At 36.8% G+C, this 26,942-nt stretch overlaps 1 protein-coding gene across 1 annotated transcript; it reads left to right on the top strand.

Annotated features, from left to right (window-relative positions):
• Positions 1-650: 650 nt before the first annotated feature.
• On the top strand, positions 651-26,358 carry WNT3 (Wnt family member 3). Its single transcript, XM_032237089.1, has 4 exons — positions 651-730; positions 20,080-20,321; positions 24,781-25,046; positions 25,879-26,358. The coding sequence occupies exons 1-4, from the start codon at positions 651-653 to the stop codon at positions 26,356-26,358; spliced, it is 1,068 nt and encodes a 355-aa protein (XP_032092980.1).
• The last annotated feature ends 584 nt before the right edge of the window (positions 26,359-26,942 follow it).

Genomic DNA, 26,942 nt, shown 5'->3' with positions numbered 1-26,942 from the left:
AAATTCACATTTTGTACTTGCCATCCAACTGGCAGAGGAATACATAAGGAGCCCTAGAAAGCATACAAATGAAATTCAAGAATTTCCCCATTCTCACCTTACCTTCTAAGCTTAATCATGTCATGGCAGATGAGCCATAAACTGTACATCCCGTGGAGAGTTAAAAAAAATAGGGGAAAAAGACAAAGGGAATACACTAGAAAACTCTCTTTCAAGGTTTGCCTATTACTCTCTGTAACAAGCAGTACATTGCTGTGTTTGTGTGTGTGGGGAGAAATGTTGGGATGACTGACAGCCTTGAACTATAGGCTCATCCCTCACCTTAGGCCGTGCAATCTGATTGGATGCTTCCTGACATCTCCAAAGCACAGCACATTTTAATAGACGCTTTGGTAGTTTGTCAGGGGTGGGTGGGGGAAAAGGTTCAGCGAGGTGCATTTCTGACCAGCACAAAGTCATTTTCCACTTCAGGAATATTTCTTGGCTTTGGGTGTGTGTGTAAATGTGAGGGGGGAGGGTGGGGGGGGTAGAAATACCTGTGGGTTTTTTTTCAGGGTGGGATTGTTTGTTTTGATTTTTTGGGGGTCCTTAAATGTTTTTCTGCAAACTTCGTGGAGAGTGCTCTTCTCCTCAGCACCAAGCCTGGACTAATGGATTACCACCTGCTTGGATTAACTTTAGCTTTTTTCTTCGGTGATACAAAGGTCCTAGCCGGTTACCCTATTTGGTGGTAAGATTTCTTTTCTCCTCATCTCAAACTTTTTGGCAGCCTACCTCTTTCCCCCTCCTTCAGTATATTTGCATTCTCTCTGCATCCTGATTCATGTTTCTCTCATCATTTTGCTTTTTCAGAATTTGTGCAAAGTTCCTATGTGCTCGCCTCGCTTTTTTCATTTTGGAAGGGTGATACTTAAAAGATTTTTTCCTTTTGCTTGAAAAGCATTGTGTCTGTCTCAGTCATTTGTGGCATCAGAATAATATATTGGAATATAATTTATAAGCAGCAGGCATTGTAAGACAATCAACTAAAATAATATAAATATTAAACTACTATCAAGATTCACTATTAGGTATTTGCCAGCAAATCACAAATGTTTATTAACAGTGCTATGTAAAATGACTCTTCAAATGTGTTCTTTCACTTTAAATATATTTGCTTAATGATGCCAACATCTGCAGAAAAAAAAATCAAGAAAACAACCAAGATCTAAGTTTTAATTTCAATATTTTTTTGGAATGACAACAATTTGACATTTTAATTTCCTGCTTGCTTCATAAAAATCTTGACTCCATTTAAGCAAACCAAGAAGATAAAAGCTAAAAATTATTTTGCCAAAGATTCATTTCCCTGTACTAGGACATGGGATGATCTGAGATTTTTTTCAGCAAAACCAAAATTTAGGTTATTAAAAATACTTAGCATTTAATAATCTAATGTTGGCTTTTCCTGTTGCTTAATTAAAATATATCCTTATACAAAAATGTTTTAAATACTTGAAGTAGAAATATCAACAGCTTTAAGTTAACTTAATATGGCCTTCCATTACCACTTTCAAAGTTTTCTTTTTATGTAAATTATTCCCTTAATTCCTTTTTAAATATAATCAAAAGTGTGGTATAAATATAAATCAAAAAATGTTTAATTTTGAAAAATAGGTTGTGTTGTAAAATTTTGGTTTAGATGCCTACTATAAATAATAAAGAATAAACATTCAGTATATTTAACAATGTTTTTAACCTTATTTTGTCTGATTATATGAAGATAATTGAGAAAAATTAAATCACAGCAACATCAAAAAATGCTTGTATTTTCCATGCCAAATGGATATGACTCATATATATTAAAGTTCAAAAAGATTCTCCTGTCAGAATTTAGATTAATCAGATCTCTTTTAGCCTCAGGTTTGATGAAACAAACTTCCTATAAAAGAAGCTGTAAACTATTAAGAATCAAACGTTTTGTTTCAAGTAGAACTGTCAACGAGAACTGATTCAGAGAATTTAGTTCAGTAAACAGAATCTGGCTGTGCTGCTTATTTAAAGTTAAAAATTTCAGGGTATAAAGAAAAACCTTGGTGTTTTAGTAAAATTTTGCCCTTCCAATCATACTTATTAACGTAGAGAGAAGCACTATAAAAAATCTATTTTCTTCCAGTCTGCTTAATTTTTCTCTTCCCCTAAAACCTATTCTTCTGGTAGATATCTTTTGTCTCAAAGAAAAAGGATTAAGCCTCTGGATTTTAAAATACAGACATACATAATTCAACAACAATATGCACCTACGCATATTTTAGGATAATGAAAATTATCTATAGAGAATTTATAAAGCGTCACAGTGACTGAGCTGTGCTTTTGGCTTGTATAGTTGTGTTTTCTAGTACAGTATAGAGCAAATGTTGTAATAATTATATTGAAGAACAAGGCTCAGAAATGAACAAATCAATTATCAATAATTGATAATGAGCTGTAAGTTAGTATATACATTTCATAGCAATCCTCACATTGCATGTTTTCTAACTTCGTTATTCAGTTCCTTTCAAATTCAAGTGATTATTTTCACTTGATGTGAAAGTGTATGTACCTATATTTTGCATTATTTAGCAGGATTTAAGTGAATTGGGAAATATCTGAATTTATTTAAGTTTCTTGCAAATGTTCAATCCCTCTTCAGGATATAATTCCAGCTGAAGAAGATAGTCAGTAAATAATTGTTTAACAAACAATAATAAAAATTAATAACCATGCACAATTTTGCAGAAAAAGGCCAAAGTGCATACAATCAATGTATTAGTTTTATTAATGTATAGCAGGGGAGAGAAATTGTCAGTCATAAAATATGGGACAGCGGTCAACTTTCACATATATAAAACTGGGAACGTAATAATTTACTTCTGCATTAAAAAATAATCCAGCATTTTCAAAAAAGATTTAGAATTCTTCAAACTAAACAGTCTAACTATATAATGTAATTTTGATCACCTAGTCTTATCTTGAGTCAGTTTGTTTGAGCTACAAAACTGAAATTCCAGGTACAAAAGACAATGAGAAAGCTAGTTAGGAACCTGATGTTAGGAATAAAAAATGAATATATCGAAAAGTGTGAAAAAAGCAGGTTGCATAGTTTCAAATTGCCTGGAATGGGGGTGGGATGAGGCAAAGAGGAACAGGAACAGGTAGTGTGGGTGTACACACATACATACATATACATATATATAAAAGTGCAAAGGCTGGCTGAAAGCTTTGCATAAGGAAGAAAGCGAGCAAGAAAGGTGATACTAGCTTTAGTTTCATTACAATATTTTCATACGTAGTTCTGTATAGTAATACTATAGCACTATTAAATCTAGCCAACTGAGCACAAGAGCACAAATGTATAAAACCAGCCCCTAAAAAATGAGATTCGCAGAGAATATGTACCAGTATTTTTCTCCAGCACTCCATAGCCCATCATCTCAGGTTGTGATGACAGCTGTGTACGCTGTACATGTCATATATTAGAAGAATATAACTGAATAAGAGTGACCTGCATCTTTGACCCAAGCACATATTAGGTATAACAGATTTTTCCTGGGCATATGGAAAAGACAATGGCCAGCATAGAAGTCAACTCTTAAATGTCCGTGGAGATTCTCAGTTATCCAGGTCATAGTTGTCCCAAACGTTCTTTTCAAAAGGCAACTGGATTTCCTTTGTTTTTTCTTTGAAGACATTCTGCTTCTCATCCAGTTGGAAGCTGAAAGAACTGAAGAATCTTCTTGGAAGAGAAGCAAAATGTCTTCAAGGAGAAAGCAAAGAAAGTCCAGTTGCCTTTTGAAAAACTTCTTGGGCCAATTCTTAGATCCAAGTCTAAAGGTGCTGCCATATACATGACTTAAATTGTGTCCCATAAATTAGGATACAAATGGAAAAGCTATGTTGGCTTAGATTTCTATATTTGACCCCACCTTAGTAATATTCGCTCTTGTGGAAAAGTACTTCTCCAACATGATCTTCAATTTTCCAGAACCACTTTTGGAAATCTAAAAAACAATGACCTCTGGCTAACCTTTAAAATACATCGCTTGTATATGCTTTGTTTTTAAAAAAAAAATTGAAAGAGAAAGAGAGGTTGCTGTAGTTGAATTCAGATGCTAGTTTCTCCAAAACCTTCCTGATTTTCAACTGAATGATCTTTACATTGTTTGCTTTTTGTATAATCAAGTTCATACCATATAGAAATAAGATTTTAAAATTCAAGAAAATAGGGAGAGAAGCTTGATCATTAGGACAGGTGGTGGCATTCTTACTTGATTAAAAAGGGACCAAGAAATGGGAAAAGTCAAAATCTAGAATTGCATCAAACACAATGACTTTTTTTAAAAGGAGAAAATCTACTGTGATTTGTTTTTCTTTGTAAATCATGCTTTGGAACTGTATGTGTGTGTATATATATGTGTATATATATGTTTCTTTCACTGAATTTTATACAGTTTGAAAAGCTTCTGAGAATGCTGCAATATGTGTAAAAACAAAACCACAAAAAGAAGGTGCAATAATCTTTACAGCCTGGGCTCTGGTCCCTGCAGAGGGCTGCTTTCTTTCTAGAGCTGTGATGGATCTGGAGTTGGATTTGCCTCTTCAAAGTGATGTAGTCCAGGACTAATATAACCAGGGGTTGAATGGAGGAAGAATAAGAATGCCCTGGACCACCTACACAATCCTACTGAACATTCCTCAGTTTATAATTCAACACTTGGTCTTCTTTAGAAAGCATCCTTGAAACCAAGGAGGTAAGGTCATCCAAAATACAAGAATGCCATAGGAATTGTGGAGGGCTTTGGGAATTATTTTTAACTTCATTGGCACTCTTGATGAAGGGGAAATGGACTGCAGTAAGAAGACCTTACCAGCTTCTTGGTGACAGAAGAAAATACACAGTTTGGATTTACTTATTGTGCTAAGTCATTACAAGAAGCTATAATGTAGTTTGATTTGGCTCTACAAAGTTATAGGAATGGTACCTTACAAATTCTTTATTAATCACTATTTCTGAACTTAGATCTTTTCACTGGATACTTAGATCTTTTCACTGGAACTCTACTAAAATCAGACTTTCCCTGCCTGTCAAATGTGACACAATGCCATCTTGGTGGTTGGGAAGACAACAATACTTTAGCAGCTGAATTTCATCTTTAACATTTTGCCTGCTGGCTTCAGATATTAATTGACAACTGATGTTGCCAAAAGCCTATTGGCAAGTTGGATGCCAGCCAATGGATAAACAACAATTGAGTTCAACCAGTGAGATGAGCCATAATTATGTCTATGCATATCCAAAATCAGTATCAATAACATTTAAACTCCAGATGGTGCAAATGAATTTGGAAATTAGATCTACCAAGGAAGAAAGCACAGAGATGATTAAATTGGACAAAGCTCATATTCCAGAGCTGAATCTTGGCAGTAGAACATTCACCTTAGCTAAAGATCACACATCCTGATCAACTCGCCAATCTACAGAAACCCAATATTAGAGTGTCCTTTCCCAAGCTGACCTTTTCTAGATATGCTGAATTACAATAGCCGTCATTCTCAGCCCACAAGGCATTATCCCTGCTGGATATTGATAATCAATGCTATAATTAGATACTTAGAAATAGGTTGATAAATACTGTGCACCTCCATGGCCTCACTTTAAAGAAAGGTTTGGATAAACAGAATAATCCACCTGACCTTTGTCCAATGATTCTGTGAAAAATGTAGAAGTTTTTCAAAGATAGGAGAAAAGCATTTGCACATTCTCAAAGGTATTATTCCATCTCACCTATTAAGCAAACTCTTCCCTCCTTTTTTGTGACCTTTGTCTTCTTTCAGCCTTTTCATATTTAAACATTTATCCCACTTAGTAGAATATAACAAATGAAATGAGTGGAAATTCAGCTGTAAGATTTCAAGAGTAAGACATTTGGCAAAATTCTAGAATCAATAAATTGCAAAGAACATTTATTCCATTATCCTCCATAGTTTCCCTATGTATTCCCTAGATACTTACTGTGTAAAGAATGAATATCTCCCTTCCTTTATTTTTTAAAACATTTCTGAAACTTTCCATCAGGCTAATTAAAACCTTAGAAATGGCCAATACTGTATTAATAATTACCATGTTTCTAACATTTCCTATGACAGAAATGTATGTATGTACATGAATAGTACAGCATAAAATGTTTAAGACTGCTTATTATTTGTTTAGTTATTTACATGTAACTAGTTTACATAAAGTTGCTTAAATGATGTCCTCATAACTCTATACATAAAATGAAACACTCTGCATTCAAATATGACATTTCCATTTGGCTTTGTCTTCCACGAAAGAGGTTTTTCTCTTGAGATGGATTTCCTGCCTAGCATTTATTATTTGGTTTGGTTTAAAAAAGGAATGGTTACAGGCGTGCTTAATACCCACGGATGTTTGTTTTCAAGATGCACATTTTTAATTTCAGATTTTTTTAAAAAAAATCATTGAGTTTATGCTCCTGTGACCAGAAGTTTTAAAATTAAAATCTTGGATGCCACGAAATAGTTTCTAGAGTCAGGTATGTTCTTGACTTAAGACACAATTGGATAAATTTTGGTTAATTTCTTTCCATGCTTCCATCACAATTCAAGAAATAAAATTTACCTCAATCTTCCTTTGGGGTATTAGGGACAAATTTAAAATAGCCCATCTCACAGATATTGTAACAACATCTTTAGATAAACATTACTGATGCAATTTATACCACATACAAAACAAATATGAAATAAATTATAATTAGTATTAAGAAGGCAGCTAGATGTTAAAAGTTATATAAAACAAACTGACAGTCAGATTTATTTAAATATAAAAGGCTGGGGAAAATGGACAACCCAGTATCAATTTTATTCATATTCAAATTGGCTGAAAAGGAAGATTTACAACATATTTTTTTTCTGGAATTCAAATCCTAGGAGTGATCTGTTCTCCTCTAGAGCACCAGAGAACCAACTATAACTCTCCTCCTTATTTCTTTGGAAACTGTTAAGTTCTCCGTGGAATTAGAGATAATTAAAATTTACTCCCGACTCTTGTTCTGTCTGTTCAGGTACATTTAAAAAGGCCAAGCAGAAATTAACTGACAAACATGTTAGTTTTTAAATTATGGATTCCCGCCCACTCTAAAATATGATTCTATTATAACAAATTCTAGATTTTACCGTATTATCAGGTTGCGGGATTTCGAAAACATTATGAACACTTTTTGCTCGTCTAGTCTTCTACACCTTTATGTGAGTTCAGATCGATCGATCGATCGATCTCAGTGGGAATGATGGTTGAATTCTACACGATTGCACCATCTCTGCAGATTTATTTATTTTTAAATCGGGTTCGAATGTGATAACTGTTTGCCGACACTCGGGGGTCATTTGCTCCCTGTGAAGTAAGAAACGCGTATACTGGGAATTAGGAAAACAGGCTGGCTTGGAGAGAGGGGCCGCTGGCTAGTCGCGAGGGAAGAGTGAGGCACGGCAGATGAACCTGGGAAGCTGCTCAGGGCGGCCGGAAGGTGCGAAGGGAATTGACCCAACTTTCTGGAATGCAGCTGCTAATGTACAGTAAGGGAACAGGACTCCCGACATAAAACCTCCAGGCGGATCTGATAAAAGATGACAAGGCTTCTGAAAAAATGTTTAAACCTGTTCCCCTTCCCCTCCTCTCCTTTCTTTGGGCCACGACAGGGGAGGAAGCGTTAATGTACTCAAAACATTAAAGCCGATTAGGAGAGCCAACACTCAGAGTAGGAAAATAATTAAACACTTTTAAAACTAGTCCTGTTATTTCTAAATAGGCCATCGAGATTATTATTAAAACAAAAAGTTGGTGTCCCAAGTGCCTGGTGGGATTTAGATTTCTCAGATTAAGGAATTCTCTTCTAGACATATAAAAGGGGGGGGGATCGTCTCCATTTCAGCGTCTCCTTTGATTCAGATTTAGTAACATTAATTGTTTAGGAAAACAGACAGATTAGTAGTTAAAATCACAAGCAAATGAACTGATAAAAGGTAAATTGTTGTTATTTAACTTGATACTTTTGCAATAGTGTATTGTTTTATGTTTTATTTTTATTTACAACAGCTTTCCAAGGGCAGAGATAATCAAACAAAACCAATAATCTTCATACATCATTTGCAATCTAATATATAAGAAAACAAAGTAGAGAAACATTGAAAAAAACAATCTCTCTAAACAAACCAAGACCCATTACAAGGTTTTTATTACCATCGATACTAACTTTGACTAGTGTTAATTATGCAATTGCTTGGTTTTCGTTTAGCGTGCTGTATGAACAGTCATTCTAGAGTATGGTTTACAGCTTTATGTAAAAAGCATTTGGCTTGTTTAACCTATTATGGTTACAGAAATTGGCTTTGTGTTATACAGAATCTATTTTTACTTAGTTCAGATGTAAACCTGAACTCACCGGAAAAGTTAAAGGATGTAGCCAAGATATGATTAATCATGAATAATCATGCTTTTAGCCTACCTAATTATCTGAGTACATACAACTAATTGAACCAACATAGTTTTTCACAAATCACTAAATAACAGCTGGACAATTTATTATTCAGTCCATCATGAGCCTTCTATCTTTTTGTGAGATATACTATGCACAGCGCTACTAACTGATTAAAACTCAAGCTTTGATTAGAAAGAAAAGAACGAAGCTTAAGCTATTGCAACTCATTCATATCAAAGTAACCAAAGTAACCGCAAGATAACACATTGTAAGTAATGAAAATAAGGAGGAAAAATATCTGATTCTGAAGAAACTAAGCATTAAATCCAAGGACACACATCCCACAATATAATAAATTAAAGAGATTGGGGAACAGCTGTATTTTCCTTCCCTTCAGCCTCCTTGGACATTGATGGTCTCCTTTACAAAATGAAGTCAGGCAAGAAAGATTACTGGAAGAGGGAGGAACAACTCATACTTGGAGTCTCTAATGTTTACTGTAAAGGAGATGAATATTTTCTTCTGGTAACATCCTTGGAGTCTGCAGAGTTGACACCCACCTCCAATACACTTGACCCTTTGGCAGAGATTAAGAGGGGTGTTGGTGAGAGGGGAGAGAAGGAATGAGGGTTTTTTTTTCTATAGCTTCCTTTACTTGGGATGCAAGGCCAAGGTTATAGACTGATATATGTTATATGCTTCTCATTAATTTCATGGAGATTTCACTTTTACTTTTAATGTGAGACTATAAAGATGATGGCTGGGTTCACATACTGTTGTAAGCCATAATTGTTTGGTTTGGGCTTAGCGTGATGTTTGAAGCCAACCATTGATATATGGTTTACTTTGTAGAGTTAAACCAGCCAGTTTTGGCTTGTTTAACCAACAATAATGCAATGTATGAATTTAATAGGGTTTTATGATTTGGGGCTGCCCTATATCAAGTGAAATAATGAGCCTGAGTAAAGTAGAATTAACTTATAAAGCAATCCTGTTATTGTTGTTCTTTTATATGGCATGGGCACACAAATAAAAATAATATGCCCAGAATTGCCCAGATCTCATGGGCCCTATTGGTTTATTTGTTTTTTTTTAATTACTCTATATTTTAAAACAAGCTGATATATTCAAATCTCAAGGATGACTGGCATGTTATTTTGTCATAGTTAAAGTGCTCTCTCCGTGCAGGTTCCATTCACAGTGTATTCTCATGAGTGTTCCTTGGTGTCAGATCTTTATTCAACCAAGAGTGCTGATTCTGAACAATCCGAATAAAGAACTGGCATTCTTTCATCCAAAAATAGTTGTTGGAGTACATGTATTATACAACTCCTGAGCAGAGTAATGTGAATGGGTTCAGATATTTTATTGATTTCAAAATATATTTTGATTGGTTTTAGCTTAGTAAGTTGTGCAAAGAACTAGGTTGCATTTGCTTAATATTTGTGTGAACTTACCGTATTTATAGGATAGATACAGAATAATACTTGGAAGGGATCTTGGAGGTCTTCTTGTACAGCCCCATGCTTAAGCAGGAACCCCTATAACATTTCAGGCAAATGATTGTCCAATCTCTTCTTAAAAATTTCCAGTGTTGGAGCCCCCACAACCTCTGGAGGCAAATAGTTGCACTGATTGTTATAACTGTCAGGAAATTTTTCCTTAGTTCTAGGTTGCTTCTCTCTTTGATTGCTTTCTACACATTGCTTCTTGTTCTACCCCCCCCCCCCCGGTCCTTTGGAGAATAGGTTGCCCCCCCTCTTCTTTATGGAATCCTATTAGATATTGAAACCCTCCTATCATGTCACCCCTGGTCTTTCTTTTTATTAAACTAGACATACTCAATTCCTGCAGACGTTCTCCATGTTTTAGCCTCCAGTCCCACAATCATCTTTGTTGTTCTCTGCATTCTTTCTAGAGCAGAGGTGTCAAACTTGCATCATCATGACATCAAGTGACATATCACAATTTCCCCCCTTCGCTAAACCGGGTGTGGGGGTGGGTTCTACCACAAAACCGCGGACGACAAAATCGCGGTCGACGAAAGCGCGTATGTGACGTCATCACAGTGCGACGAAAAAGATCGAAAAAGATCGAAAAATGTACAAATAAAGCTAAAACCTTCCCCTAACCCCCCCAAACCTAACCCTAAACCTAACCCTAAACCTAACCCTAAACCTAACCCTTAACGTAACGAAAAACCTAACGCTAACCCTTAACCTAACGCTAAACGTAACGCTAACGCTCTAACCCTAACCCTTAACCTAACCCTAACCCTTAACCTAACCCTTACCTTTATGTGAATCGGCTTGCTGTAATTTAATTTTTATTTCAATTTTTTGATCTTTTTCGTCGCGTTGTGATGACGTCACATACGCGATTTCGTCGACCGCGCTTTTGTGGAACGCGCTTTTGATGGGTCACGGTGGGGGTGACTAGCGTATGACATATTCGGCCCAGGACCCGCAACTTTGACAGTCCTGTTTTAGAGACTTAACGTCTTTTTTATATTGTGGTGAGCAAAACTGGATGCAATAGTCCAAGTGTGGCCTTACCAGGTCATTATAAAATGATAACACTTCATGTGATTTGCAATAGTGGCGAATATCTGTAGCTCAGATGTAAGATGAGGATGAAGGTTCATTCTCTGAGCTTATGGGTTGGTTTCTGAATATTTCATAATAGGATAGGTAACATATTCAGTGTAATAAACAGCAGAACACTGACACTGACAACTCCTAAATTACATTGAAGATGTTACCTACGTACCTTGGTAACAAAATGTTCAGTAACCAATGCACAAGCTCAGAGAATGAACTTTCAACCTCACTTCACATGATCTTGATTCTATCTCTCTGTTACAGTGATAGGTTCCAGATCCCATTGCAACCGGTAAGGCTGCAATGGGGCCTGGCGTCCACCACATGTACGTGTACAATGCGCATGCACACACAGTGCATGCATGTGTCCTTACCTCTTGCAACACCTCCGTGAGCCTCAGTGATGCTCCAGCTGCTTGGCAGAGCATTGCGCAAGTGCCGTGTGCTCCGTGCGCATGCATGGAAGCGCCAAAGAACTCAAAGACATGTAAGGAGCTCAGGCAGGCAGCTGGGTCCTCCAGAGCACCGTACCAGAATAGTACCCAGTGCTTCAGGCAGGCACCGGTACGCCCGTACCGGGGCGTATTGCTTGAAACCCACCACTGCTCTGTTAATGCACCTCAGAACTGTATTGGGTTTTTTGGCAACTATGGCATACTGCTGGCTCATATTTAAGTAATTGTCAACTAGGACTACAAGATCCCATGTGAACTTACTACTATTGAGCCAGATACCACCTATTTGATATCAGTGCATTTGGTTTTTCCTGTCTAAATACAGAACCATCATTAGCACCATTTCTGGCTTTAGAGTTTACTGCAGCCTTCGAATAATCAAACAAGAATGTTCCAACTTCATGTCAGCCATTCATCTGGATAGGGTGGGGAGGACACTTGGTGACCTAACTTGTCATCTCTCTTTGGCAGGAGGCTTGTAACGGAACTGGTGCCAACAACTTAGCTGGCGCTGCCTGGGTGCTAAAAAATAAGTCATTTCTTGCCCTCAAGTCAGGTTCCCTCCAGAGATAATAACAACAAAGCAAGCAGCCTGCTAAAGAAGAATTATCTCAGGCTAATCACCTCCCTGGGGCAGAGAGCTTGTCAGAGTTCAGGCAAGCAAACAAGTGAGGCTGTTCCTAAAGCAAAGATAGAGAAGATTGACCACAGCTCTTCCCACACATGCTCATAGAAGACTCAGTCCTGACCTGCCAACAGGCCTAATGTCCTAATGTTTCAAAATTTGAAGCATATTTATTGTAGAAAATATCCACTGGAAATGTCTATGAAGATTCTCAGTCATACAGATCATGGTTGTCCCAAAGGTGTTTTTTTCCAAGAGGCAACTGGAATTTCTGATTTTTCTTGAAGATGTTTTACTTTTCATCCAAGACGCTTCTTCAGCTCAGAAGATTTGATTTGATCATCCAGGAACATACTTTCTCAGTAATGCTACTTTAAAAGTCTAAAACCCAATGGAGATAGTTTCATGGAACAAGGCTAGTAATGTTTGTTAGGGTTCAGTTAAGATCAGCGTAGTCCTTTAACTAATTTTCAGTTCTAGGCCGAAGAATCAATTTATTTTAAGAAGTGCTGGATTTTAAGAATCTTATTTTAAGAAGTGCCTATCTATGTTAACTGATTTTTAGTCAACAGATATTTCTATAGGACATGTTTTTTTTTAAAGTGAAAATGACAATCACAATCAAAGCTACAGCCATTTTTATGTGTGCCATAGAGCTTCGATTGCACCATCTAGGACTCTCATCCTCTCTCTTTTTTGCCACAACCTGCAGACAATCCTGCCCACCACATACTCCACTGGAGGAAAGGAAGACTGAAGGGATACCATCTCTAGTCACATTTTTGCTGTGCACCCACTTACTGGCATTACTAGATTACCTTCAAGGGAATGCAACTTGTAACAGAAAAGTGGGTCCCTACCTCTGCGCTACTCTCCATTGTAAATACATATATCTCCCAATTCCTTTTATGCTGGTGAATGCCCAAAAAGGCATTTAGGGGCAACATGTAGCATTTTAGGTTTTATTTTCAATATGGTTGGAAGAGCTGGGAAAGATGATTAGTGGTAGCCAAATTCAGACTGACCTTACTCAGAAACAAATTCTATTGCGTTGATGGAGCTTGTTTCCACAAATTGTCATAGATGCTCCAGGGTACCTTTTGAATGTACAGTTGTGGGTGATTTTGTGTTGCTTACATGGTGGGCTGATTCCATTGTGGAGGTCTATAGTAGAAAACTCCCATTATAGGGACAAGAGGATTTAAGCATCTTCTAATGAGGTAGCCAAGGAAACGGCCCACTAGGGTTAAGGATGCCATCAACCCCTGTGGTTGCCCTTTAGATAAGGAGCGCTCTCAGCTGGGAGAAAAGAAAGGATCACAAGGAAAAGAAGCTTTGGAAAGTCCTTAAGACATCTGAGGCTGTTGGACACTCCTCTTGTTCTGCCCTGCTTGCTTTTATAATAAAATTCAGACAATGGCATTTGTTGACACTCCCCTGCATTCAAGTAGGAATGCCAGAGAAATTCTCAACTTTTCTATTTCTTCAATAATATTCAGGTTCCATGCAAGCTCCTTGGTCTTATTTCTGGAGCAACACATCTACCTTATTTTAATTGTTATGGACTTCCTCTTGATCTCTCACATATGGAGTTTCTTCCAGTTCTTAGTTACTCTTTTTTATGCAGATAACTGATAGATATTTAAATAAATCCACACAAAGAAAAATATTATTCTGATTATGAAAGTGTAGTGTCATTCCTTTTGCACTCTGATTAAATGAAGGTACACATACTGTATGTACACAGCATCAAGCAATGAGTAAAATGATGGAAACAGAATTTCCATTCATTCCACCTGAGCCCATCCTAAAATTAATTTTAGAGATTCTAGAATATAGTCCTCAAATATTATGTAATGTTGCAATGGCAAAATGATGTGTGTGAATATATTAGATTCTGGAAAAGAGAAAAGCACCCTAGAAATCTTAAGTCACACTCTTAAGATTATACAAACAACATCTGTATTAATATTTTATTTCATTTTTTTTCAAACATTGGGTTCAAATTTTGATATTTTGCACACTTTGCAAGTTTACAGTCTCCCATTTTACAAGTTTTAACTTGGTTTATTAGTACTGTTTTGTTACAGTTATTTTACTTATATAAGCCATTTGTATATTTAGACAGACAGGCACTTGATGTTAATACTTTAGGGCTAGTTGCCAAGGTTGACTTCCCTCTTGACTGAAAATGTGGTTGCATGCGATTGTGATATGAATAGCTCAATGTAAACATCAGTTGGAGGAATTAAGCTAAAGGAGGGAAGGTAAGCAGGATAGCAGCTGATATGATCCATGCCTATTTGAGAGCAAAAGGAAAAAAGCAGCACATGAAGGAAGTTGAGAAGCTACTGTAATTAGTTTAATTAATTTTTCAGCTCCAAAAGGAATAACATGGGCATTATCCACATTACAAGCAGACATGGAGACAGTTTTTTCCCTTGTGCCATCACTCTGCTGAATACCTAATTCCCACAGTACAGTCCTATGCCTAAGTACATTTATCCATTTAGTATAGCTGTATCACTATTATCCTTCTCATCTTTTTTTACTACCTTCTCTTGTTGGTATCATTATTATGATTATTATTACTCTGAGAGTTTATGTACTGGCGACAAATTCCTTGTGTGTTCTGTTCTGGCTAGGTTACGTCGCGTACAAATACACGACCTAATAACTCATCACATAAAATTATGTTGTAGTTTCATTGCTTTGGAGTAAGGGGTATGGGTGAATCAGATCATTTTGTCTACATTGTAATCCATGTGCTTGTAATTTGTTTGTTTGTCAAAAAAACCCATCAAATATCCTTACCATTTTATTTCAGTTCAATCAATGATTCTACTCCCAAATTATATTAAGCCTTTTTTCTCTGTACTATATGTGAACCTACTGTGGCTTGGTAAAACAGATAATATCTTAGCCATGATCAGCTATATCATACATATAATCAAGTCAACAAGCTTTGTTTGGCTTGTTCCTAACTTGTTTTTCAGGCACCCATAATATTGCTAGCCATACTACTCCAAATATTCTATCAACTTTGGGGTATCTGAGCCATCTGTTTTCTATTTTTTGTGTGGTATGTTTTTTGCCCAAGTATTTGCTAGGAATTGGAGAAAGATCTTTGTGTAATGAAATTAAATGCCTGTTTGTTTATTGAAAATCAGGAATATGTTATAACCTTTCAGACTAGCACATTAAAAATTATAAGCTTTCACAACCTAATTACACCATGCATCTGATGGTCTGTGAATTATAGTTCACAAAAATATGCTAATAAAACATTTAATCTGAAAAGGTGCTATCAAATTCCTTCTGACATATGGCTTCCATAGACTAATACAGCTCTCCGACCATAGTATCGATTTATTTATCTCCCACCTTTATTGTTTTTATAAATAACTCAAGTGGCAAACAAAGATAATGACTCTTCTTCCTCCTATTTTTCTCCACAATTACAATCTTGTGAAGTGAATTTGGCTGAGAGCGAATGATTGGTGCAAAGCCACCCAGCTGGTTCTCACACCTAAGGGATTAGTCTACTGGTTTCTATCCTGTTGCCTCAACCACTACACCAAACTAGCTCTCGTGAGTTCCTGGGACTCTTTAATGTGGCGTGTCTCTGTCTGAGTTCTTGGTTTTTCTGTTTCTTTGTTGGAAACCATGTGAATTATGGAGAATGGAGGGCTGAGTGCTTTGCCTGTTTGTAACTGCCTACATGTATTTACCTCCAAAGGAAGCAAGGAGCAAAAGCAATTCAGAACCAGCAATACAAGTGAGTGGAGTGGATAATTTATCATGACTGCATCCCTCCTTTCCTTCAAGAAGCTGCAGGATGCATTTTTCCATTTCCCTCCCCTGTAGTAATCCTGTGGAACATGCTGAGAACTAGTGATTCAGGCAAGAAGCTGTGAAGCTAAGCCATTAATTCTACATTACTGATTCTGGTCAAAGGACAATAAACTTATGATGTTGTATTGGTTCTCAGGTGATAGTACTGGCATGTAAAACATGAAAATGAAACAGAACAATTCATTTTATATTTATGTAGCAAATGGGGAATGACCTGCTATAATGGGCTGTGAAAGTAATGTTAGGAAACAGGAGGAAAAGGAGCTACAGACTCAGCAGTGGCCAGACAAGAAATATCTCAGAAATATCTCCCACAGAAGAAATGGGGGCAGAAAAAGCATCTCAGAAGGGACTCTTTCTATTTCTCTGGAATTAAGGCAAGGAAGGGGAGAAGGGCTTTCAGACTTGCATGTTTCTGTTACTGCAACCTTACAATAAAGGTAAGTATTAGTATTTATGATTTTGGTTACTTATCTGGACTGCCTGGAAGGACTGACACCTGCTCATCCCAAATTAGAATACTGCGGATAGCCCCCCAAACCCCCCTTTTTTCCAATAACATGTCTTTTTGAGTAGAAGTGTAAGATAGGAATAATCAATATTTCTTTAATAGGCACTACATAACACTCTTTGGGCTTTTGGTTTGCTAATAATTGATTTTAATTTTGGATAGACTCTTTGAATATGGAAAAAATAATAGAAAGGTGCCATTTAAAGATTGGCTGAAAGGTAAAGTATTATTTTCTAGCACAGTTTTCTGAAAATGCCACTGGACTCCATTGTTAGGCAATGAAAGAGCTAGGATATTGGCTAACGATCAATATCCCCAATGTTCTCTGCTAAATGGGTATTGACTGGCCATGCTTATATGGGGAGCCCGTTAGTGAATAGACAAGACCCTCCTTACTAGCAGCAAGCATTGAGGACATGGGGTCAACCTTTCAAATTGTCCAAGAGCCCTCAAAGAATTGCACCTCTTTGATTATCACAAACCCAACTGCATCCAACATATTTGATAATATTTGGAAATACAAATGATTGTCAACAGCTGGATATCTATCCTTTATTGAGGAGTGATTAATGTTTCTCAATATAAATCAGGCTTATGATATTTTAGTCTTCTACCTGCAAACAAGATTACATGTTTCTTTCCAAATGTAGGTGGTGAGATTATTAATTTTCTTTTTTAATTATTTATTTTACTATTTTCCCTATTGTTCTAGGTTTGAATTTATAATAGGTTTAGAGAGACCCTTCTCACCACTCCATCCATTTGTTATACAGTTGTTGCCTAATGCTTTTGGGATTTGGATGACAGATCTAAAAATCTATGTTGACCAGAGAGGACACAAATTACAATTCATCACATATCATATTATCTGGGTAGGAAAGATTGAATCAGAAAACAGAGTCGATGGCATTAAATTGATCATAAGTCACAAAGGCATTGCTAGGTCAGACCATGCAGCACATCAAGATAATAAAATTCGTCTGCAGGTACTAAACCCCAGAAACTCAAGATTCAGCACTTTTTCTTGGATAGCTCCTTTTGCAAGAAAACTGACCAGCCCAACTTCTAAACATTCATCCTTTTTAAACAACTAACAATATGACTTTTTCAAATATTTAAACACAATATTCATTGTGCTCCAAAGAACACCCTAATACAGCAGGTTTGTTACTATGAACCTACCAGCCATGTAGTTAGGAAAGCAGCACCTTACTAGGCTTAAGTAGTAATGCCATCACCATACACTGGGGCCTTTACAGATCAATAAAAATGTACAGTACAGGTAGTCCTCAACTTACAACAGTTCATTTAGTGACTGTTCAAAGCAAAACAGCATTGAAAAAAGTTATGTATCATCATTTTTTACAATTATGTCAGTTGCAGCCTTCCCATGTTCATGTCATCAAAATTCACTTGCTTGCTAACTAATATTTATGATAGTTGTGGTGTCCCAGGGTCATCTGTTCACTTTTTGCAACCTCCTAACAAGCAAAGTCAATGGTGAAGCCAGATTCACTTAACAAACATGTTACTAACTTAACAACTGCAACAAGAATGGTTGTAAAATTGTTTTGTTTATTAATATAAATTTTGGACTCAATTGTGGTCATAAGTCAAGGACCACCTGTATGTGTAGGGAAAAGAATATTTCCACAGGGAGAAAGCAGAATTTATAGTCTATATTTTGGCAGCAGAAAAAGAGGTGAAGGATATGAATTACAAGACCCCTAGTTCATTCTAGAGGATTGATGAGGAGGGGGGAATCCTCTGGCTTCACAAACAGATTTTCTAAAGTACCACCCATACTTCCTGAACTTTGCCATCATATCATATGAAATGAATGTGCAATTCTAATATTTTCTGCTTACATCTGTGCAAATAAGAAAATTTAAGCAAGTTAAAAAATAAGTCCTAAAGATAAGCAGATTAATATGTTGATTTTGTAGTAAGGCTAAAAATATAATTTAGTGGTGTTAATAGTATCCATTGAGAACGAATGAGACATTGTGATTATGGTGTTGGATTATGGCTGGTAAAAGTCTCCCTTCAGCCACAGGACCTCACTCAGTCTCAGCCCAATCCATCTTGCAGAATCTTTGTGATAGGAATAAAATGAAAGGAGATTCTTAGATAAGACACATTTTGCTCCTGGGGAAGGGGCAGAATATAAATCTAACAAATAAAATTATATTCATTAATGGGGCAAACCGTGAATCAAAAAAGAGATAACAGTTATCTCATTCAAAAGTAACATCTTATAATTCTTCAGAAAGGGTGCCTCCAGGTTTTAAGAGAAATATTTTGAATGATGGAATTTAAGATGTCTAAGAGAGAGAGAGAGAGCACTTTGAACTTTATGCCATGCTGTAATAGTTTTTTGATAATTATTTTTTGGCATGAACCACTTATGCAGAATTAATGCTTATCTGACTGTGAAGTTCAGCAGGCATAGCATTGGCATCAGATATAAATTTTATCCCAGCCAAATTGGGATATTTCCAAATCCCAACACATTTAGCCAATGTGGATTGGATAATGCTATTGTAAGTAAGTGATGTAAAATTAAATGGGAACTTTTGCCCAGAATCTGTTTCAAACATATTAACAGAAGCACAGCCTGGGATTTAACATAAGGTAATTTTTCTGGCCATTTTGTGTTAAAATATCCTGGTTTCCTGTCTGGATTTATTCAAACAAGAACATTCAACATGTAAACCAAATCATACACAGTTTATGCAGTTATATTTTTTTCTAACTAATATGAATATTCTATTTTTCTGACTCTTCTATGATATCTATCATTGCATCTTTAATTTTATTTTCCAAATTTGTCTCATTTTATTTTATTTATTATTGCTTGTTTCCAATCAACAAGATCAGTTCCTATTTCTCCTTTCCTGCCTTTCATAATTTTATTCATTTTAAAGAATTTTTCAGGAAAAAAACACATTTTCAGCAGAATAAATTATTAATTAATCAATTAATTGTCTGCCTACCTCGAATGGGTTATGTTTGCAAAGACAATCAATGTAATCCATAAGTTGTTGAATTCCAGTGTTATTTAATACAACCAACGGTAAGGAATGATAGGAGCTATTTTCAACAATATATTGAAAACCACATATTGCTTACTTCCTTATTGCAGAAAAAACATTACTCATTTGAAAAAGAAAGTTAAAAGACAACTGAGATCTTTTAAACAAGTTATCCTAGATCAGTATGTAAATTACCGATTCTATGCTAGAATGTTTCAATATTATGCAAAAATAAATTAACAAATCTTGAGTAGAAATAGTTGAAGAAGGAAGCATTTGACTAACATATCTACACTACAGATAAACCAATCATTTCTGAGTTTATCTAGAAGAAAATGTAGTAATCATTGTATCTTTCAAGAGAAGAACCTATGAATTAATTATTATGTGAGATCCACTTTGGACAAACATAAATTGGTGGAACTTGACATGTTGGAGGCCCAGTACACTTTCAGCTATAGACTGTATCTATTCTCTCCATGCAGGTCCCTTGCATTAGGCCAACAATATACATCCCTGGGCTCCCAGCCAATTCTCTGTGGTTCAATTCCTGGCTTAGTGCCTAAGCAGCTTCGCTTCTGCCGAAACTACATTGAGATCATGCCTAGTGTGGCTGAAGGTGTGAAGTTGGGAATTCAAGAGTGCCAACATCAGTTCCGGGGGAGACGTTGGAATTGCACCACCATTGATGACAGCTTGGCTATTTTTGGGCCTGTTCTAGATAAAGGTATAACACATGGTATGCTGGGGGTGGGGGGGTGGGGGAAGAGGGCAGAACATTAGGCAATATGTTTTACATGCTGGAATATTAGTTTCTGTGTTCTCTAAGTATTAGGAATGTTGTGGGGGTCAGGACTGGGAAAGGCTCTGACATTGGGAGAATCAATTTCATCAGAGCAAAAAATGGTTAGATGAGAATAAGAAAAAAAAAAACCCTCCCAATATTCACATATTGTGATTAGCCATAGTTGATTTCCTTACCCTTGGTTGAATAAGTCATTGTGATTTTAATTAATTCTGCATGCTAGATCATAAATATTGGGTTGTAAACCACAAATGGCTTATACTAAAACCAAAACATTGTTATGACATAGTGTAATTTATGCACTCAGACTCTTTTAAAATAGTTGCATATGTTCATGCTTGGGTCATATTAAAATCTTAATATGAATTCTATAAACTGAATTCTAATGCTTTATGTGAATTCAGTTCCACACTGTAGCAAATTATAGTCCTGAACAAATTAAAGGAAATATACTGTATATGTCAGGGAAGCAATTATTAAGAGGATGGTAAGATATTCCCAAATATATTTTCATAGGGAGAGAGAGAAGCCTATTATTCAGTTATTGAGTAAACCAGAACAAAGTCTCTCAAAGTAAGTGCAAGTATAATTCCAAGGTTTCTTCTTCTTCTTTTTTCCTCCAATGTCCTCCAATCTACATTCCCAACTGGGAAGTAACTGAGATACTGTATCTTAAAATAAAATAGTCTTACTTGTAAGAACTGACCATTTTGTGAGAATGTGATTGCACTTCATTTGTATACCAGCAGTCCAGAGAAAATTATTAGGAATTGCAAGGCCCAAAGAATGAGGCTTTATTATTTGTTAAAATTTCTGAGTTTACTGAATATATTTTCTTTAGACAACTAAAAAAAATTAATGAAAAGGGTATTTTAAAAATGTGGGATTTTCACATAGAAACTAATCACTATCTAGAACACTATGATGCACTATATATAAAGCAATGGAAAAGATAGCAGTAATTTTTATAGATATGGCAATAACTTGAGGAAGGGGATGGTAGAAGAACAGAGCAAAAAGAATTGTAAACTATAGAGCTCTGATGATAGAAATAGGTAAATTAAACGAACGTTTATAATTAAACAATGTTTGACAACTAAATATTTTGGCTTTATCAATTGTGAATTTTAAAAAACACTTAGAATGAGCACACATTACATTTTATGATGTTACTTGCATAATTCTTAGGTTTTTGGCTGGAACTCGAATTTCAAATATGTGATTCGCTTTGTTTGTTCTTTGAACTGTTATTCATTAATAAACACAAATAATAATTGTAGTTCTATAATTATTATTTCATGTAGTAAGTCCCAATCAAGTGAAACAGAAGGGCTGCAGAAATGCCATGTTTTTGCATGATAAATACAACTCATTTTAAATTTTCTTTACATGTAAAGAGAAGGAAAAATGTGCATATATCTTTCACATTAAAAAAGAAATAATCCTATACAAAAGTAGCACTACTATTTTGAATAAAATATATATTAAATGCCAATCACTAAATAAACATATCCATATTAGTTTTTTGGCAAAATCATGTAAGCACTAAGAACTTACATTTTTTTCAGAAGCAATATTAAATGATTTACTTGTTTTTACACAGATACAAAACACACCTCCAAGTCAGTGTTTTGACTTCTGGTGACTGCTTAGGGAAATTTTCTTGGTAAGCTTTTTCAAAAATTGGCTTGCCATTTCCTAGATGAAGAGTGAATGACTGGCCCAATATCACCAGCTGGCTTTGTTCCTAAAATGGGACTAAAATCCACAATCTCTTGGTTTTTAGGCCAATGCCTTAACACTACACTGAAATAACTATGAGGACCATTATTTCAAACATTAAAAAGCAGGACTTCTACAGAATCACATCCAGAAACTATTATGTATATCATCATTATATGACTGTTGCTAATTACAAGATCTGAGATAGTAAATTAGCTATATTTAATAGACATACATTACTTGTTTTGTTTTGGCTGAATAAGGAGCTCCTATTTAGTTACACTCTTTTCATTAAGACAAGCATCCATCTGATCTGAAAATCTAGCAATGCAGCAAGAATTGTTCTGTGCTTTGAATCCAGAAAAAAAAGGCTGAGCAACGCAGCCTGCTTAGTACACCAATAACTGATTGGCATCTTAAGAACTTCCTGTGTTGATGACTTGTTTTTCACTAAAAGGGTAAATTTACTTTAGCGTGGAGGTTCAGATTGATATGCATATGTTTCTCTGTGCAATAAAGTTATGTTGATATAAATAACTAAATAGCACAAATCTTTGAATGCACATGTGACTTTTTTCCCCACTGTATGATGATTTGTTTTGTATAGGGCAACCGGCAAATATGTGAGCCCTACACAGGATTCTCTCCTCAGAAAATGCTCAGCCTAAGTAAAAAGACAGGTGAAAGGGTTGGGTTGTGGGTGGGGTATATGAAAAAAAACAACAACACTTGAGTCACATGGTATGCAGAGAGGTTAAAATGTGTAACCTATTTTTACAGATAATTGTTTTAGAATTCCATAACAAATTGAGGAAAGGAGCCTGCCCATATTTCTGTGGAACAAATAAGTACAACAAAACCTGTATCTCCAGGGCTTCTGTGTTTTGAGAAAAGAAGAGAGACTGCTTGGCTTTGCAGGCTGCAAATGGCCTACAGCATTGTGATAACCCAGCAGTGTTTTTCAGCTGTGACACAGATGACAAATTTGCATTTAAAGAGGAGCTGGGATCTAAATGGCAGAGATTTCAAGGCAGCACAGTCGGTGGGGAGGGAGAGAAAATGAGCTTATGGGCAAGAGAAAAGAGCTAAGCTGCAATCCCCACTGTGCACCAGAGCAAGGGATATCATTCCTGGCCTCGAACTGCTTCACAACCCCGCACCATTCACACGCCCTTTGGCCACTTAGAGCTCAGGAGGGGAGAAACAGCATTAGAGGACTCAATAGAGATTTCCGAGCCTGACTGGTGGGCTCTCAGGGGGATGGCAGGGCAGGGTGAGTACAGGCCCCGTTGCCAAGGGGTGGCCGCAGAGAATGCCAGCATGGGCACCACTGCGCCTGGCGGAAACATTCCACATTATGTGGGTAATACAGTGTGACACTCCACAAACAATGGCAAATCGAGTGTCCCAGCAGGTAACAGGGTCTGGATAGGAGGCCATGACAGTGAAGCTCTGTCAAGAGTCCCTAATCCACCCAAGCTCTGCTCCCCGCTTGCCCCCTTGATGCCTCTGAGAACTTCAGTTGTATCACTGGGAAACCTCTCCCAGCCACCCCCAGCCCCCTCTTCCCATCTACAAGAGAATTCCAGGGTATAATTGAGAGGGGGTCAGTGGGATGTGGGCTGATTCTTCTATATACACAGGCTCCAGGACAGTTTTAAATTACCCTCTGGATTCCCACTTTGAAGATAGCATCCCAGATCCAGTTACTCTGGTTCGTTCCCAAACTGCGAATCCTAGAGCTCTGCCTAATGAAAAGCAGTTGCATTCTCCCATTACTCTTCCTTTTCAGAGACAGAAGAACCATTTAACTCACGAGCCTCCCCTTGGTATGACTGCTTTACTTACTGTCCTGTTCAAATGTTTGCTGGGAACAATTGTTTAAATTATAAATGCCACTATTTTAAAAACTAACCTCAAGACTCTTCAAAACCAAGTCAGAATGGGCAGAATGATAGTCCTCGTCTTCTCCCTTTTCTTTTCTTCCTCTTTTAAAAGGGGTGCTTTTCCTGATTTATGGCTTAGGCTCTGGCTTAATGCAGTGTATCAAGGCAACTCAGCTGGTACTTTATTAAAATTAATGAAACTACAAAACCAGCCAAAAATAGAAAGGAAGGGCAGTCATGCACACGTATGTGAAAATGTACACAGACATTTAATGCTGTAAATGTAAATGATTGATCCAATTATTTGCAGGAGATTGTTTATTGTAACCAACTATGATTCTGTTTTGCACAGAACATATTCACTGGATCACCTTAATACTATGCCAGCCACAATTGTAGAGGTCAAATATTTTCTATGTCATTCTGGAGAGATCAGCTAAATAACTTTCTCATGTTTTGCTGCATTGTCCCACATACTATCCTTGTGCTCTGTTCTAATAACATCTTTGCTACTTAAGAGCTTCAATTGGCCCAGGAGAAAAATGTTTTCATGTCTGAAATAAGCAAGACAATTGCTAAATTCTTTTCATAGAATGTGAGGATCACTTCAGTATAATGCTGGAATTAACCTGGGATTTCTGGTGCTATGTAGTTACAAATTGAATTACTTTAGTTTTTAATTATTCATATTCCCATATTTTTGTTATACCATGGAATAGTTTTGATCATTGAGTGTAACTAAATAAATGGGGTCTTTCCACCTTCTTTTGCAGCTACACGAGAATCAGCTTTTGTGCATGCCATTGCCTCTGCTGGTGTAGCATTTGCCGTCACACGCTCATGTGCTGAAGGTACTTCAACTATTTGTGGCTGTGACTCACACCATAAGGGACCACCTGGTGAAGGATGGAAATGGGGAGGATGCAGTGAAGATGCTGACTTTGGAGTACTTGTCTCACGAGAGTTTGCAGATGCCCGAGAAAACCGTCCAGATGCTCGCTCTGCCATGAACAGGCACAATAACGAAGCTGGAAGAACGGTGAGTGGTTTGCCTCTTTAGATTCTTCTGAAAAAGAATGGGCAACAAATCATTTTTGCCCTTCATTCCTGGGGATTCACGGCTGGAAAGTTGGTCAGCACGAGTCCAAATCTCAGCAGTCCTCTGATCCAGACTGTTGATGGCCTCAATCAATGGCAGATAGAAACTTCTCCCTCTTTCCTCCTTATCAGCAGCAGCCACTCAAGGCCTGCCATTCAGTCATCTTCTTCCCCTTGTCACCATAGCTCATGACCCATCAAGAGACAGAAGAAAAACATATAAAACCCTCTGCCCTGAGAGCAACTGTGTGCCTATAGTGCTTTCTAAGAAGTAGCATTATCTGGAGATTAGGAAAAAGAAAGTAGATAGGTGTGTATTTGATGACTCAGGCAAAGGGTCTAGCCAGTTAAAGAGATCAATTACATTTTGGCTTATCCAAAATTCCTGAGGCATTTGCTTAAACTATCATGATAAGGGAATGACTGCCTGCATCATGCTGTCTGATGATGATTCAAGTTTTAACACTTCTAGACAGCATGAAGTTGGATAATGATGCTTTTTTTAAATTGTTCCTAAATTCATGCTATCCCAATTCATTATAAATTCTTAAAATAACATAGTTCTGTTACAATTTTGAAGAGTGCAATGCCCTAATAGTTTGATTAACCATCATTGGTCAAACTAAAGTTACTCCTCTAGAGGAGAGGACAGATGTGTTTGTCTTTTTAGTAGCAGGTCAAAAGGCTGCAAGGACAAAATTGTTCTAATGAAAATTGCATAGAGGAAATCCTAAAAGCTTGACTCGCCTCATTTTTTGTTTTCTTTTGCACAGACTATCTTGGATCACATGCATTTAAAATGCAAATGCCATGGCTTGTCTGGCAGCTGTGAGGTTAAAACATGCTGGTGGGCCCAGCCAGACTTCCGGGCCATTGGTGACTACTTGAAGGACAAGTATGACAGTGCTTCGGAGATGGTGGTAGAGAAGCATCGGGAATCCCGTGGTTGGGTGGAGACACTGCGTGCCAAGTATGCCCTCTTTAAGCCACCAACCGAGCGTGACTTGGTCTATTATGAGAACTCACCCAATTTTTGTGAACCCAACCCTGAGACTGGGTCATTTGGTACAAGGGACAGGATGTGCAATGTGACCTCACATGGGATTGATGGGTGTGATTTGCTCTGCTGTGGCCGTGGCCATAACACTAGGACAGAGAAAAGGAAAGAGAAATGCCATTGCATCTTCCACTGGTGCTGTTATGTCAGCTGCCAGGAATGCATTCGTGTTTATGATGTTCATACCTGCAAATAAAAAAAGGTATGTGTGGGGTAAAGGACTACCTAGAGCAAAATAGGTATTTTGTTGTTGTTGCAAAAGTAGCTAAAGAGTTTGAGAGGGAAAGTCAGTTTAAAGTTCACCTCCATCCTAAGCAATCTTAAATAACAGGCAGTATGGACATGCCTCACACCTGAAACATTTGTGAAGACTCCTGTGCTATCATTATCTGAAATGCTCAGGAAATACAAAATGCTCTGTAAGAGCACTCATTATTAAACAAAATCTTGCATGAATTTTAATGCAATGAATTTAGAACTTTCCCTAAGCTAGAAGACTTCCTTCCCAATGTTTTTGGCATTAGCTACTATTTCTTATACACAAGTATGCAAAGTGGGGTCCCCAATGTGATCTTCCTAGGATAGTTGCTCAGCAGATGACAGAAGACACTGGATATGGATATGTCACTATCCGAATAACTCTTAAGAACAGAGACTAGCATTCAACAGGACAGTAAACAAAACATAAGAGGCTGAATCATACGGGGAGAACAAATAAGGTGGTGTGTGAAATATAGAAAGAAATAATTCTGTGAGTACTGAAAAAAAATTATTTAGGAA

Source organism: Thamnophis elegans, chromosome Z, assembly GCF_009769535.1.
Source record: "Thamnophis elegans isolate rThaEle1 chromosome Z, rThaEle1.pri, whole genome shotgun sequence".
NCBI lineage: Eukaryota > Metazoa > Chordata > Lepidosauria > Squamata > Colubridae > Thamnophis > Thamnophis elegans.
The sequence above is the reverse complement of the archived record's forward strand: the minus strand, read 5'-3'. Positions and strand labels throughout refer to the sequence as shown.